Source organism: Sinocyclocheilus rhinocerous, unplaced genomic scaffold (assembly GCF_001515625.1).
Source record: "Sinocyclocheilus rhinocerous isolate Xijiao unplaced genomic scaffold, SAMN03320098_v1.1 scaffold85, whole genome shotgun sequence".
In the NCBI taxonomy this organism is placed as follows: Eukaryota; Metazoa; Chordata; class Actinopteri; order Cypriniformes; family Cyprinidae; genus Sinocyclocheilus; species Sinocyclocheilus rhinocerous.
The window spans coordinates 1267643-1284823 of NW_015649998.1; the positions used below are offsets into that span (position 1 = coordinate 1267643).

At 36.1% G+C, this 17181-nt stretch overlaps 1 protein-coding gene across 4 annotated transcripts in view; it reads right to left on the minus strand.

The window, feature by feature from the left end:
- Positions 1 to 17181, minus strand: part of LOC107711086 (gamma-aminobutyric acid receptor subunit beta-3-like) — a 76365-nt gene continuing 59184 nt past the window's right edge. For 3 of the 4 annotated variants that reach the window (XM_016516011.1, XM_016516012.1, XM_016516009.1), the window contains 5 exons: positions 16924 to 17061; positions 13582 to 13734; positions 4489 to 4733; positions 3164 to 3244; positions 1 to 865 (listed from right to left, as the gene is read on the minus strand). In XM_016516011.1, coding sequence (XP_016371497.1) covers positions 518 to 865; positions 3164 to 3244; positions 4489 to 4733; positions 13582 to 13734; positions 16924 to 17061 — 965 coding nt within the window. In that variant the 3' untranslated portion in view covers positions 1 to 517. The remainder of the gene's footprint in view (positions 866 to 3163; positions 3245 to 4488; positions 4734 to 13581; positions 13735 to 16923; positions 17062 to 17181) is intronic. The other variant, XM_016516010.1, reaches the window with a different exon arrangement.

Below are 17181 nucleotides of genomic sequence, written 5' to 3' on the forward strand. Positions count from 1 at the left end.
CTGAAGACATGATTTGACCTACAACCCTTGTTATATACTGCATTTCAACAACTATATAATCGTCTTTCAATAATAGTCTCCTGCGCTCCAACAATAAAGACTTATTGGCATGAAACATTTGCAATTAGCATCTTTCAATTGGAATAACATAGCAACATGTACAAATTAAAAACAGTTCTGAGTGCATCATGCGGAAGTCCTGTGGCTTCAAAAATTGCAACATGTATGTACAGAGATAGTCTTTAGAAAACTGATTTTGTGCATGTGTGAATGGGAATGTTTGAGTACATACGTACTGTATATGAGAATGGGTTTTGGTGCAGGTAGCATTCCTTCTGAACCCTTCACAACATCGCAAAGGTTCAGTTGTAGAAAAACCTCGATATATATATATATATATATGGCGTGCAAGTACGTCCCTTAAAAGTACGCCAGAGCAAAAAAAAAAGTCTCTATTTTCCACTTGGCAACATGAAAAAATTGTGAAGGGGCAAAAAAACCCATTGACGTCTCAGGCCTAATTCACGTAATACAGCCAGTAGATCAAGTTGAAAAGAGAGAAAACTGAGGGAAATATTATCCGTGACCATCGATCGATGGAGTTCACGTCTGTGAGGTCAGGGATTTTGATTTTGAGCTGGGAGGAGCGTCTGCGTAGCCGCGGTTTCTTGGACTGTGCGTTCCTGTCCATGCTGTGGCGGCCCTCAGGCCGTGCTGCGCTCTGTTTACGATACTGGATCCCTGAGTTATCCAACACCATTGAAGTGGAGTTACGAGCCTCGCTGACGCTGGTGGTGATCTCGTTCCCGGCCACCTCATTGTGGATCTCCAGGGTGGTCAGAAGGATATTTCCCTGGGAATCCACCTGCAAGCAGAGACAATCCTGGTTACTCCATAAATCCTACTGTATTATATTTGATACGCAAATTTCTAAGGCCATGATCAATACTTGTCAGGCTTTAAAGGGTTAAATAATTTGAACAGAACAAACAGTCACATTAAAAGGAAGTTATTCTATAAAGCCCTAAAAAAAACGTTATAAAAGCAAGTCTATTTTTTTCTAAGGGAAAAGGAAGCATTTTTTTTAAAAAGTGGGGTTTTGAACAATGAAGAGTGGTTAGTAAGACAAGTTACAATGGAGGTGAGCGCCTCATGTGTTCTTTGCACAAAAGTAAAAGACAACTAGCTTTATATGGCCATATTTTATCACAGTCTTGTCATTTGAATAAGATTCTTCAGTTACATTATGTAACCACTACATGGAATACTCACAAGGAATAATAATAATGGTATATGTGTAAAGCACTGCCATAGACACATGCCCCAGACATTAATTACTGCTGAAGTGCTGGGCTCTCCAGTATAGCATACAGAACTGAACAGCACTCATTTTACAATCAAACATCAACATGCTAATGCATCATTGTAGCAAAAATATGATAATGAGATGCTCTAAACAAGCCACAATTTCAAAAAGTAATATTCATTATAATTAGGTTGTACAATTGTAATCTCAAATCATATTTAGGTTATAAATGGCTGTTTTGTTAATGAGCTGAAATGTGACTACTTTAAAAAAAAAAAAAAAAAAGAGCAAGTTGCGCAAGTTGGTAACCTCACAAGGATCATATTAGAAAGTAGAAGTTTTCATCTATAAGGTGTAGGTTTGAAATTGTAATGTAACCTAGACAATGTAGGAGCCCTAAAATAAGCAATATATTTGTCATAATCTTATTTAATCAATAAAAAGAAGTTTGTTTATTATATGGTGCTCACACAGAACACAATTAATGCGGATTAATTAAAATAACAGTATGAAACAAGGGGAAAAAATGCTGAATGATAGAAGTAATTGCTATTTTACTGAAAAACAAGTTCAGGTTATTTCACAAGAGGAGGTCCCTCCGTGAGATTAATTGTTTATTTACTGTTACCTCAGAGTCTCTGCAGTAATAAATAATTCAGAAATACATTTTTGCAAAAATATCATTACAGCTCAAGCACACGTTGTAATCTTGAACAGTGTTTGTGATGGGGTGAATGAGAGAACAGCAATAGAACATGAGTATAGTATATCATTGTGCCTAGATGATGTGCACTGAACCAGAATGTTCAACTGAATGAAGAATATCACAAGTGGATTTCTGGTTCTTGCTGAACTTTCAACTAGACCAGAAGTCACACTATTACATATGAATAAGGAAGAAAAACAAAGACACAAAAGCAAGATGGCACAAAAGAACTTCAGTGATTCTCAACTGGTTTTGAATCAGGACCCAGATTTACATTGGATATCAAGCAATGACCAAAAAATGTAATGTCTCTAAAATCAAACATCGCAATTTATTGGCATTACATGAACTGCATTAGCAAAATTCAAAATAAGTCCAAAATTTATATGATAGAATAGTACAAAAAATACATTTAAGTTCAAATTTAAGATTTTTTTTTTTAATTTTGATGATTTCATGCATACAGTAAGAAGACAGATCTATATCTAAACTGACTATCTTCTACCAAGTGATTAAAACCATTGAATACTCAAGTCTTGGATATTAACAATATGGGAAGCATTTTTCTAACATTTAATGCACCTATTTTTCCTTGCTGTGAGAACAAACATACAACCCACCAGTTGAGAAACACTGTTATGCAGTAAATGAGAGGAAAACGTCTCAGGTTACTTATGTAACCATGGTTCCCTGAGTAGGGAACGAGACACTGCGTCCTCTAGGGGTCGCTATGGGGAATGCCTCGTCGTGACCCGTGTCTGAAGCATACATTGAAAAAACACCAACTCGTTGGCCGGCGACAGCCATGACGTCACTACCGGTGCGACTATAGTATAAATAGGCGACGGGAGCTACACATCATTCACTTCTTCGTCTGAAGCTTGCATCCGCAGCATGGCAAGAAACCTAGAGGACGCAGTGTCTCGTTCCCTACTCAGGGAACCATGGTTACATAAGTAACCTACTGTCGCCGGCCAACGAGTTGGTGTTTTTTCAATGTATGCTTCAGACACGGGTCACGACGGGGCGTTCCCCATAGCGACCCCTAGAGGACGCAGTTCGAAGTTCCCATGAAAGGGAACTGTTGCTAGGAGGATTTCAGAAGGAAGCATACAAATGTTGACAAAACAGTCAGCAATACACACACTCACCCCTCGTGAGTGACGGTGGCCTTGTACCTGATTGGACTGTTTAACAGATGATGGCTTGCAGTTGCCTCCCTCCTGAACAGACTGGTCAGAAAAACACAAACAAGAGTTTGTTCTTCATCTGCTTTTAACCTCAAAAATCTCAACTTGAGTCTGGAATTTGTCGTGTGATTAAAAGAAAAAATGACACATTTCGGGATGTTGTTGTTGCATAACTATTCACATGCAAATGACAGTGGCCATATTTCTAACACAACATTCCAGGAGTAAACATGCATGAGGAATATTGACTTTCATCATTAGGAGATGTCTTAAACTTAATAAAGTGAAAAAAGTGCAGCATTTTCCAGGTCTCAAAACTGTACCGAAGTGCAGCGTGGAAGCAGCTTATAGCTTAGCAAAAATGTTGCTTAATTTGATCATATTCACACTATGTCTTAACCAGACACTATGTGATAAGATTCCAGCAACAAGCAATTTGTCGAATCACAAATCAATCAATAATCAATCACAAATCAATCACAAGAGCATGTGGGCGGGTTCTCTGCAAGCGCACTGCACTTGCAACAAAATGGATGAGTATATAATTTAATTCATAAATATTAAAATATTTTAACATTATTAAATATACCTACTAAATGACTGATACAATCTTTGTTATGGAATACAGTTGTTTGTTCGTGTTTCCTTTATTTTCTAGATCTGAGGTAAATTATCCACTGTCTTTTTCAGCATGGCTATAAAGGTCACGCAAAATGACATTCAAAGATATTTTAGATACTTTTAACATTAAATAAAGCACTTGAGATTATCATTGTCATTGTCTGTATGTTGTTCTTCCAGCCTCGACACTGCAGAAATAGAAACCGTTACTAAAATAGAATCCTGTCATGCGTCACATCATGTTTGGTTAGGACATGTTTTTGGTTCATGGTTTATATTTAATTTGATCAGTTATAGACCAGTGTTGTACAGTACTACCACAAATTGTCCAGAGCATTTTGAAGGCTACAAATATTTATTTCTTTTAATTTTGCCATGTTGTCAGCTAATGATGTTGCATTGTTACTTAATTCTGTAGAACAGCAATAATTTCAATGTTTTTTAATTGCAACATTTTCATAAACTTCATTACCGTTACTTAGAAACTTCACATTTGTGTTTTTTCCTTTTCTTCGCTCATCCTATTGTATCATATCCCCCAGAGCTATCATAAAACAAACTTTTACCAAAAAAACTAAAAATCTAACACGCTCAAGCTCAATTCTTTATCACACAATACAGTCATTCTCCAAACTGGCATTGCAATAGATAATAATGACTTTTACCTTGTTGCCGTCGTACTTGTTGCGGTCGTTATTGGCTTTCTCAGCTTTCTCAGCCAACTTTTTCTGCATCTGAGGCCCTCGTCCAAAGAAAATGTAGTTGACAAAAGCATATTCCAGCAGAGCCAAGAACACAAAGACGAAGCAGCCCATCAAATACATGTCTATGGCTTTGACATAGGGGATCTTGGGAAGTGTTTCTCTTAGGTGGGTGTTGATGGTGGTCATGGTCAGCACAGTGGTAATACCTGTATGGGAAATTTTTTTTTATTAATAATATTTAAATAAATTTAATAGTTCAGCAAAAATAAAAAAAATAGATTTTTTTTTGATAATGTTGCTGAAAAAATAACAGCATACGAGTTAGAAACACCACAAAGGTTAGGAAAGAATTACATAATTTTCATTTTCGAGTGAGCTAACCATTGCAACCTATGGGCTATGAAGTACATGCAAACTTTAAGGTTTACACAGTCAGTCTCAGTACAACCAAGTGTAACTAATTTGAAAGTACAAGCTTATGGAAGGCAGAACACATTGACACTGAAATTTGAGGGGAGGACTCAGCCAGGGATATAAGCGCTCTCATTTGACACCTCTGTTCCAACGCCCACCATGAATCTGGACTCTGAGAATGGGTGCTACAGATTGAGTGCTGTCACAATGTTTAAAATGCCAGATCCGAGCCCTGCTTAGTAAACGGAATTACACAACCACAACACTGTCAAATCTAGCTATGAATAATCCACTTATGATGGCAGAAGCCTGGTTAACTTCATAATTGATTGCAAAACCAAATAAAATGCTGTTTTATCCCTTAACTGACAGTTTCCCAACCTCTAATTGCCACTACAAAGCCACAACACTGTAACCTTTTGTATATTATGCATTATGTGAGCACTGACCTAATTAGCTGATTATATTGGATTCATTTGTACCAAGGCCAGATCTGAGAAATTGAGAATAACATACAGGGTATAAAACAGCATGACTGATCAGCTTGGCCACAGCTGAAGAGAACAGCCCAGCACTGTTGTTGTTGTTTTTTTTCTTGAGTGTCTTCTTCCATCTCCCCAAAGCTTTCCCAAACGATATTCATATTTAATAGAATGTCTTATATTATAGATTATATTATATAAATAGAAAAGTCAATAGCATTTTTCTATTTTCTATGTATTTTATTGATTCTATGCTGTGATACTCTATTCTGTTTATTGTGTGAGTCAATCCTGAGTCATTATCACTGTGAGTTCAAAGAGGAGCAATACTCCAACTGCTCAAACACCCACTCGGATATGTACACACACACACACACACACACACACACACACAGAGAAGAGAACACAAATATACTGTTCAAACTTCCACTTCATTATCTCCAAATATCTCCATTATTTTTCCAAATTTTGTCCAAACAACAGCCATAATCTGTCATTATTCAAAGTCATTCATTCATTATTCATGTGTGGTGATTTTTGGGGAATGATGGTTATAGATAAGGTAAGAGGACTCTATGACTGACATATAAAGCAACCTCCAACAAATTCATACAGTTTTTAAGCACTTAAAAAGACTATACCTCAATAATAGACTGGTGGCATTAAAAAGGATGTCATTCCATATTGTTTGTAGAGAAGCATAGCAGAAAATTTTGACATTGTGTCTAAGAAAATTTGACTGTACTAAGTGCCACAATGTCTATATATTTTTGTAAGATTTGATGCCACTAACTTGACAAATCCAGCGATTATGTTATTGTCAAAAGTGCTTTTATCAACCGAGTAACTTGTAAATATGACTTTCATAAGGCACAATGATTAAAAAAAAACCTCCATGCCTTCACTCCCACGACTTGTGTGAAGTCAGCCAATCAGATTGGAGCTTGCCAGATTGAGAAAGTGCTTTCCAGTTTTGTGAGCAATATGCATCAGTCAGATGGTCAGCGAACAGACTGTGGGCGGTCTGAGGACGCTGCCGTCTGAGAGTTGTGACATATCTTGATGTAACTTATCGCTGCTTTCAAGAAGATTTCCTTAATGTCATAACAAAAATCAGTGTCTATGTGCAAACAAGGTTAAAAACAGTTTATTTTTTGAAAAAAGTCTTTTAGTCCATGCAAATAAAGTTAGATATTTTTTTAACCCCAATGTTCATCAAAATATATTCGTTTGTGTTCTGTAAAAGAAAGTAACTCTGTGGCTGATGACAGCACTTTCATTTTTAGGTGAACTATCCCTTTAACACGACCCTATGTGTCACGTCTGCTCTGCATATTTAGTAGTTCTAGCTTTCTGCAAATCTCATTTTCAGATTAGACATAAATCTGCTTTACGAACGTCGGCTCCCGGTTAACACTGCCACTCAAATCACTGTGTATGTTGCTGACTCTGCTGTAGCTGTGGTGGGACATAACTGTGAATATGCCTGACTGGAGCAAGAAATTAAACTGTCAATATTTCTGTTGCCCTGCAAAGGTCCGACCTCTTTTGCAACAAACACAGCAAGACTCCATCATAGCTGAGCTAATTTCTCAAACAAACTGCCAACTTCCTCTCCAAACCACATTGCAAAACTACAAGGAAGTGATGAGCGTACATCCTGACTATGACAAGCCTGATCTTAGCTTAGAACTCAATCACTAAAGTTACAGACCGTTACTTTGGGTTTTTCCTCTAATTAAAGTGTAATTAGTGCAGGGCAGTGTTCTTTACAGGGATCTTGTCTCCATCACATTCACACTCCCTAAGGAATGCTGTTACCTCGTTAACGAGAAAAGGGTCTCGTCGACTGACTGCAAAGCAGCCATGTCCTAGTTTCGACTCGATGAGCAGAAGCACATTAACATTTAAACTTACATTAAGCACAATTTCTGGAATTACAATCCAGGCACTTTTCAACCGAGACTCTGACTGCTCAGAACATCTCAAACTGTGGATTTTAAAAGACTGTACATGCTTTTCTTATTTTCTCTTGTCTCCTGACTATTTAAATGGCTTTAATAATTTAGCATTAACCCTAATGCTGCAGAGAACAGGTTTTCCACTGAATAAAGTGATTTTTGTACAGAATTTTGAAGTGAACATCTTTTACGTTCACATACATTATGCATATTCTTTAACAGTGTTTTTAATTTAAATTTTTAATTGCACTGGGTATAAATTAGCACTATGAATCAAGTAAAGAGATGCAATAACTTTTGTCTGCTGACTTTATACAGTCTAAATGCACATTTTCATCTAAACTATTTTTTTTTTTAAATAAGGTTCTGCTTTCTTGCCTTATAAATTAGGTGAATGTTATAATTATACAAAACTGACTGTACTTAAACAGTAATATTGTGACATAATATTACAAATTAAAATAACTGTTTTCTATTTTAATATATTTTAAAATGCAACTTATTCCTGTGATGGCAAAGCTGAATTTTCAGCAGCCTACAGTCTTCAGTGTCACATTTTTTTGTGACAAATAGAAAGTTCAGATTTACTTGAAATAGAAATTAATGTAACAACGTAAATTTCCTTACTGTCACTTTTGGTCAATTGAATGCAAGAAAAAAAAAAAACTACTGACCCATAACTTTTAACGTTGCATGAATAAAGTATATATTATATTACACATTTATCTAATTTACAGTCATTGTTTTATATGTAATTTTATAAAACAATATTTACCCCTAGTGTTGTTGCAGATTGGTTAAGAATCACTGGTCTTTAGAATAAATGACCCATCTGTCATAAATATATGTAATCTCACAGAATTAACTTTACATACCACCATCCAATGTTCTAGAAAAAGGTGAGCTGTCACAGAACTGCACAAAATAGTCAACTAAAATTAGCATGTCTAGCCTCTTAGACCTTTTATTCACAAGCTTTATTACTGGAGTTGAATATTAGAATGTAGAATACAATTTAACAACCAGAGACCAATGAAAATGGTCGGCACTTCACTCCCACAGTGCGTTCCCCAGAGTGAGAGAGGACATGTGTGGGCAGATGGATGCCTGTCCTAGCTTACATAAACTCAAAAGCAGAATTCTGGTGTGAAGAAGAGGGCTGTACATGGAGCACACTGCATTGATTTGTGCATGACCAGGTCACAGCAAGGGAGGATCAAACTCAGCTCTGCACAGAGTTCAGCGCAGAGAAGTTACCTAACCAGAACAAACATCTACCTTCACACAGACCTGTCTGCAGTGAATAGTGTGGGATGTCGTTCTTTTGAGTTAGACTTTTGAAAGTGAAATGCACAACATTGGCAAGCTCTCGAGATCTCTTTCGGACTGTTTTCAGGCACTTTGACCAGATGCATTTAGTTAAAGTTCCTTTAAAGAAATAGTTCACCCAAAAATGAAAACTTTGTCTTTATATTACTTACCTTCATGTAATTCCAAACCTGTACAGTACGGCGTCTACTGTACAAAACAAAAGGCAAATTTTTGAAGGCCACCCATTTCAATATGATGAAAGGGAGGATGGTCAATTTCCAAAATGACAAAAAATACAATGAATGTATTATAAAAGTGGTTAAAATGATTTGTCACATGTTGAATTTAGTGACTTGCCTGGTTAAATAAAGGTTAATGAAGCTTTGTGTGAAGAACAGACCAAAATAATACAATATTCAATAATAATCTTGACATCTGTCCTGGAAGAAGCAGCAACTCATTAATGAATTGTTCTCTTGAGTTCAATATGTTGAATAAATCGGTTGATCCAGTGCACAAAACCTTTCTGAAAGATTTTTCAAGAATCACATAAAGCAATAATATGATTTCAGAAGACTATCTGCTTTGGTGTTCCAAAAAAGAACAGGTTTCATACAGGTTTGGAATGACATTGGGTTGAGCAATTAACGACAGAATTTTCATGTTTTAGTCAACTATTCCTTTGAACAATAAGTAACTCAGCGGCCATCTTGGTAACATTTTTAGGCAGTTATTTTCTATGTACAGTACATATGTCCATGTGAAACAGGATATTCAAAAAAAAAAAATACTGCAGGAGGGGACTTTATTGAATGGGAGCCAAAAAGTGGCTGTTTAATATTTAAAAGTGCAATAGGAGATCTTGGAAAATGCTAACTTTAGCCTGATAGCACTGAAAGCGAACGTCCCACCCTCCCTGCAATCGCCATCCAAAGCCACGCCCCCTGAACACATTTACACTCACAGACCAGAGACAACATTACTACACTAGGCTACATCAGGTTCCCAATTCCAGCCCATGTTCCGAAGTGAAGTAAACATCAACGTATTTCCCCTGCTCAGGGAGGAGGGAGCAATGAACACTGTGTAGGGATCATATCGATCGGAACACAGTTCATGCACGTAGCTCACTTCTAACGAGCTGGCGCGAGGACTGGATTAACCGCTGGGCTACATCATGTGTCATTCACCAGTGAGAAATCTTTAAAAGTACTACAATACCAGGAAGGAAAATCGGGTTGTTGATTCTCTGGCATTCTCGCTCTGTCTGCACAGCGTACAAGAATGAGCTGATGACGTATCATGTCTGCGCGAACAGGGTGCGCAGAGGTATGCTAATACATACGTTGACAAGCAGGTAGGAAAGCATATTAAAACGCTCGGACCGAACGTTTTGATTAGACGAACATTTCTTGATCCTACACCTTCCACAGAATATATAAATACAGACAAATACATTTAGACCACTTAATTTAATGATTGCTATCGGGATGTGAAGAGACTTTCAACCAGCATAACAAAAAATGTTTCTGAAGACAATCACCTATTGCACCTTTAAAACTAACATTTTTTTAAATCTATAAACTAGTTGATGTCAGTAATTGATTTTGTTGGATCAAGTAGTCAACCATCTTGCCCACCCATACCTACTACTGTCATATATTCATTGCCTTCCAAGATAAACTACCATTCAAAAGTTTGGAGGCAGTAAGATTTTTTTTTAAATAAATTAATACTTTTATGCAGCAAGGATGAACTGAATTGTTCATTTATAATGTTACAATACATTTTAAATATTACAATTATTTCAAATAAATGCTGTTCTTCTGAACCTTTAAAAATCCTGAAAAGTGTATTATGGTTTCCACAAAAATATTAAGCAGCAAACTGTTTTCAACATCGATAATAACAAGAAAAGTTTTTTAAGTAGCAAATCTCAAGCATATTAGAATGATTTCTGAATGATCATGTGACACTGAGAACTGAATTAATTACTGCTGAAAATTCAGCTTTGCCATCACAGGAATAAAAGTACATTTTATAATACATTAAAGTAGAAAACAGCTATTGTACATTTTAATTATATTTCACAATATTACTATATTTACTGTATTTTAATAAAATAATGCAGCCTTGCTGAAATAAGAGACTTTCAAAAACATTTAACAAAAAAAAAAAACATAAAAAAAAATCTCTCACCAACCCCAAACTTTGGAACTGTAGTGCACTTCATTTTGACATCAGTTAGCATCAAAAGTTTCTTTCAAAATTTAAACATTAATCTGAGAATCTCAGAATGTCAGGTCAATTCTTTTCAGTCTTATCTAATTAAAACCAGACTCTTTCACCCAATATCTGTGCATTCTAAAATAAATAATTTGGTTCTAACAGATTTAGCTTAGCTCCTAGTGTAAAGTGTTCTCATTTGTATGCTTAACATGCTTAATGAGGACAATTTCCCTAAAGAAGGCCCATATCCAACATATCACATCCCATCTCAAAGAGTGGGTGCATGAACAAACACACTCTCGCAACACATTAAACATGTGATTAAAAAAATATTGTACTGCGCTCTGTGATCTATCCCTGTGATTTAAAAATGCTCAGATGATAATATTGTACATGCACTGAAGTCTCTTCAGCAGAAGCTTGTGTAAATCTGAGCTCATACGCTCTGAGTTTGCTGTCGACAAAGGCAGTGAGTAGGCTGGAGGCAGTGAGACTGAAATTTAGTTTAAAAGCCGCTCGCAGTAGCTCTGTTTCACAACCAAGAAAGCTGCCTTGCTGTCAACTGCCTAAATAGGCAGGGCTAATGTGGGAGAGACGAGCGAGTTAGTTAGGCTGGTGCGCCTGTGATACAGCTGTTGTGTTCAAACATATTTTGGTTTACAAACTGTATTGTTTCATCAGTTAGTCACGTTAGCACTCGGCTAACGTATCCACCATTATTGTTTTAAGTGTTCACAGATCAGCAGCTAAACTTTAGCTGTGAGCACGATTTGTTTGCATAAGTGTTTTTGTATTTTATGTCATTATTATAAGAACGGATTGGAGCACTATATTATTGTTTTATGCAAAGGTGCTTTGTCAATGGTAGCGCGCGCTAACTTGCTCAAGTCAAGGACTCCTCTCTGTGCCAATCACAACAGGCTTGGCCAGCTGATCATTCAGAGCAGAGTAGGCTTATGGAAGGGAGGGGTTTGCTCCGAACTTGCTTGGAACGAATCGTTTCGAAATCATTGGCAAATGACTCTAATATTAAATGTATATTCTGAGAAAATTACAATGTTTTCTGACCTTAGATGCATTTAAACCTGTTGTAGGGTACTCCGACACAATATTAGGACACTTTAAAATACCATATAACCTGCTCTTTAAGGTTTTTGAAAGATGTCTCTCCTGCAGCATTTATTTGATAAAAAATACATTAATATTGTTAAAATATTACTACAATTTAAAATAATGTTTTCTATATTAATATATTTTAAAACTTAATTTATTTCTGTGATGACAAAGCTGAATTTTCAGCAGTCATTACTCCAGTCTTCAGAAATCACATGATCCTTCAGACATCATTCTAATATGCTGATAAAAGTAAGCAATAAATAAAAAAAGAAATAAGTGAATAAAGTATTATTTTCTAAAAAAAAAAATTGTACTAAGCCCAAACTTTGGAATGGTAGTGTGTGTATACAATTTAACATATAAAAAGGGATATTACTACATTGTAATAAGTATTACAATATTATTTTGTGTTTCAGTGCAAAAATCATGTAAAAATGTAACACAAGCATTTTAAATGGGTAAATAAAAAATGTCTAAACAAACTAAATCACTAAAATGAATCAGATTTTAAACAGTGTACAGTTTAGGTATTTTACAATTTAGGAATATTTATTTTCTCAGTTGGCTCGGCAGCAAATCTGGATTTTTTTTGTGTGTGTAAAAAGTAGCTTGCTGCTGGAGATGCAACACTGTGTATTTGTGAACTGTCTCTCTATTGAAGAATGTAGTAAGTTAGCCTCACATATACATTGTAAAAAATAATTTTTGCAAAATAATTTTAGTATGTTTTAAGAAAATATTTCAATTTATCTAGGAATTTCACATTTCATTCAATTTGTTACTTTTCATTTCTTTGCAACTGTTTGTCAAATTTTCTAGCAATTTCTGACTGAAATTGTTTTCAATGTAGCACTCCTTGTATAAAAATACATGACACACAAATATTACATACTATATAAATGCAAACAGTACATTTTTATTATATTGCTGCTATATTTTATATATTTTTGCCTTCCTTAGTATTTAGGCAGCATTTGGAACCGCCTTCACAATGGGAGTGTGCCTTAAAAGGCTGTTTATGCTGGTTTTGAAACAGAGCTTTTGTTGTCCTGCTACTCACTGCAGCTGGAGAGGTTCTGTAGCCTTTCGGGCAAACTGAGTCACTCCTCATTCTGGAACAACAACATCAGAGCAAAGACACACTGAGAACAGTCTCTCTCTCTCTGCGAGCAGTCGCTGTAGTATGTCAAAAGCAATGGGTTTGTGGCTACCTGGGTCTACCCGGTTCCTTGTTAAATGATGCATGCGCCCCTACAACATCTGTCTGTGTATGTGTCTGAGTGTATATGTGTGTGTCGGTGTTTGTCTGGAGGCAAGATCCAAGAAAAAGTAAACCAAAGGGAGGGTGAGGACTCTGAAGAGACCTGGCGTGCGTACAGAAAAAGTTGCAATTCAAACAGAATACCGAATTTTGGCATTCTAGTTATTGGAACATCCAACAATGCACTGTTAAATAAAGCATGCACTTTCACAGCGGAAACGACAGATGACATACATTCTGTCAGCTGTATACAGGACATCCTAATGAATAAATAGCATACCTAATGCCACTCTGGCTGCTGAGGCATCATAGTTGATCCAGAAGGAGACCCAGGACAGGATGGTGATCAGGATTGAGGGCATGTAGGTCTGCAGGATGAAGTAGCCAATGTTTCTTTTTAGCTTGAAGCTCAAAGATAGTCGAGGATAGGCACCTGTTAAAGAGATAAGAAAGACAGATAAAGAATATGAAAGAGAAAGAGAAGCAAAGACTGCGAGGAAAAGAAGTAAAACAGGGAGACACGAGAGAGGAAAAAGACGGATATTTATTTCAAAAAGTCTTTGGAGAATTCTTTACATTTTACACTGGCAGCACTGGCAGCATGGGTAGCTTTTGTTGCTATGGCAACTGGCAAGCGTGGACAAAAAAATCGGTGATTTGTTGTAGCTTAGCCTTGAGCACAAACACCACAGTGTGAAAGGAGACAAGAAAAGAGAATGAAATAGTGAGTAAACATTAAATGTTAAAGCCCCCTGTGAAGTCAAAGCTCGACTTTTATGGCTTGTAGAGCATGTCTATTAGTTCTGAAGCCATTTATTCGATAGAACACTTCTAAGAGTTGAAAAAAATAATACAAATACATAATACGAATTTAAAATGCACAGGAAATTGGACCAAAAACTTACTCAATGTGCACTACAGAGATTGTTCAATCATATGCTACTACTGCAGATTAATATCCTCTCCAAACTTCCTTTTTGAAATGGAAATATGTCATTTTTGGGTGAACTATTTCTTTAAGGTTTGTCCACATTTACCACTGTTTGATGAATTTTTGCAGACAAAATGCAGTAATTTCAATAGGAACCCACACAATTAGGAATTTTGTGTGGAGGTGAAAAATTTAGCAATGTAAAAGTTGGTCGTGCGAAAGCTCACAGAAAGCTGCTTTGTTTGAAAGTGACTTCTGTGTGAACTGTGATTAGAAATGTTGCTACACTGTTGACACTATTGACAAAAGCCAATAGAAATTTCACTAATGTGACCTTTAGGGTTAGGGGTTTGAGGGGTTAAAGGTAAATTGTTCAACCCTGTTCAACTCATTAATCCAAGGAACAGAAATTAATTTAAACACATTATGCCTTATAATACCAATATGATGCACAAATACACAAGTGATCTGACACCGAACCATGCAGCTTATGTGATGAGAAATCTCTGCTTAGTTATTTATGGAGGTGAAAAAAACAACAACTAACAAGCATTCAGCCTAGATATACATACACACCCAAACATGCACACAACCTATGAACAAAATCACACATCCTACACACATAACACAACCTACAGATGCACATTATGCAACCTGTACACACATCACAGTCTATAAAAACATGCTACATAACCTATGTGATGAACTTAAGCTACCTACACATACTTCAGACTAATTACTTGTACCTCACAAAAACCTTCCCACACAAATCACATGAAATACGTACAGACACACACATCTACGTAACTCTCCTCTCATCTTCTATTGGTCAGAGAAACAGATAGTCCCACCCCTAAACTCACAGCATTGGTTGAGTTAATGTTGCTGTGTTGGGCTGGTCAAGGGGTCAAGGTTTGGCTGGCTAGCCTGGGTCAGTTAGCATCTGCTGGTAGGTGATGAAGCTTCTACACACAATTTGGACCCAAATATGGATGTCAAATCTCTATTGACAGCCATTAAAAACAGTCATGAATTCTGACAACATTTTTTCCTCTTCTAGAAAAACCTTATCATGGCATCAGCAGTACAGTCACATCCTCCTCAATCAAAACCTCACGATTCCCATAATCCTGTTCACTATGTGCAGAAGATAGCCAGTCTCTTTCTATGTGTGATTAATTCAGGATGGGGAATAATCATTACAGCGCTGCCTCTATGAATGCCTTAGTTTTAGAAGAGAATAATTTATGCAGTGGGTCTTCTACCTCATGAATATGTGATGGTTTGTATCAAGTGGCTGTTTTTGCTCTTCTCTGATTCCATCTCTCACTTTCTCCCCCCTTCCATCTCTGCTCTTCTCTTTAGAAGCTTGAGGAAATAGAGTGGTAATTGCTCCTCCATTATTACTGGTCTGTTCTTCCATGAGGAAGAAAGATGCACAGGCCCCAATTAGGCAGCTTTCAAATAAGTGGTACATGGGAATACCATTCTCGTGAGGGTGAAGCCAGAAAACAGTACAACCAGAAAAATGTTACCAAAAAAGGCATGATCTGTAGAAATCAGCACTTTTCTGCATTGTACATACATTTGGTTAAAAATTTCAGCTTGATCAGAGCTTTAAAATGCTACAAACACCATTTTAATGGCACATTTTGTGCAGACAGACTTCATGTCAGGGTCTTTTTTGATAGTAAATGTCCTGTAACCTTCCGCTTTGACCCATGTCTCTGCACTAAGCTATACACTTTATCACAGGCGTAATTACATGACTAGCAAATTACACTCTTAAGACAACACATTTTACTATTTTTAGTATTTAATCAATTTTATTGTTATAAAATTAACAAGCCTCTGTAACAAGAACTGTAACAAATGATTTGGGCACCCCTTCATTGACTTTCCTGATGCAAATTATTGTGCTAAATCCTGCCTTGCACAAATAATAAAATAAGTTCTAGCAAACAAGACTGTTTTAGGACTAAAATTCCTGTAGGAATACACTGAGTTCATTTTTTTTTTTTTTGGATCCAGGTTATGTTGTAGACATTTTATATAATATTTTAAGCACAAGCAAATCAACTTACCGTACTGTATTTAATATAAAAGTACAGCTTTGTAATGCTAAAAAAAACCTTTGCATCTTAAGGGGTCATGACCTTAAGGTTGCAAATATAAATAATTTGTCACTTCATATGTTTCATTTGGAATAAAGAGGCAGGCACAGTATAAACTGAGAGTTTTAAACAGTTTATATTATATTATATTATATTATATTATATTATATTAGGTCACACTTTATTTTAAGGTCAAATTATTGCTACTAAGAAACCATTAACTACGACATTTGCCTCAATAAACTAATTTGCTGCTTATTAATAGTTAGTAAGGTAGTTGTTAAGTTTAGATATTGGGTAGGATTATGGATGTAGAATATAATCATGCACAATATGTGCTTTATAAGTACTAATAAACAGCCAATATGTTAATAATAGGCATGCTAATAAGCAACTAGTTAATAGTGAGAATTGGTCCCTATACTAAAGTGTATACCTTATATTATATTATATTATATTTAATATAATTTAAATAAACAATGCCAAATAAAAGAGTCAAACAAATTGTATGAATTTTATGGGGTTCTTGATCATAAAATTATTATTGTTATAATTTTAACCTGTCTTGCTATTTTACCTGTGGAAAAGACAACATTTCTGGATACAAGTTTGTAGTCCACGATGGAGAACTGTGGGAGCTCGATACGCGACACACCAGTCACTGCATTTTCTCCTCCCTTCCAGTAAAACTCGATGTCATCTGTTGTGTATCCATCTATAGGACAAACAGAAATCAAATTAATCAAAGAGTAAACAACACATTACTGGGTCAAAGATCACAAATCATGGTTTAGAGGGAGATTTACTGAGCTCAGACAGTGCTTCATACATTAAA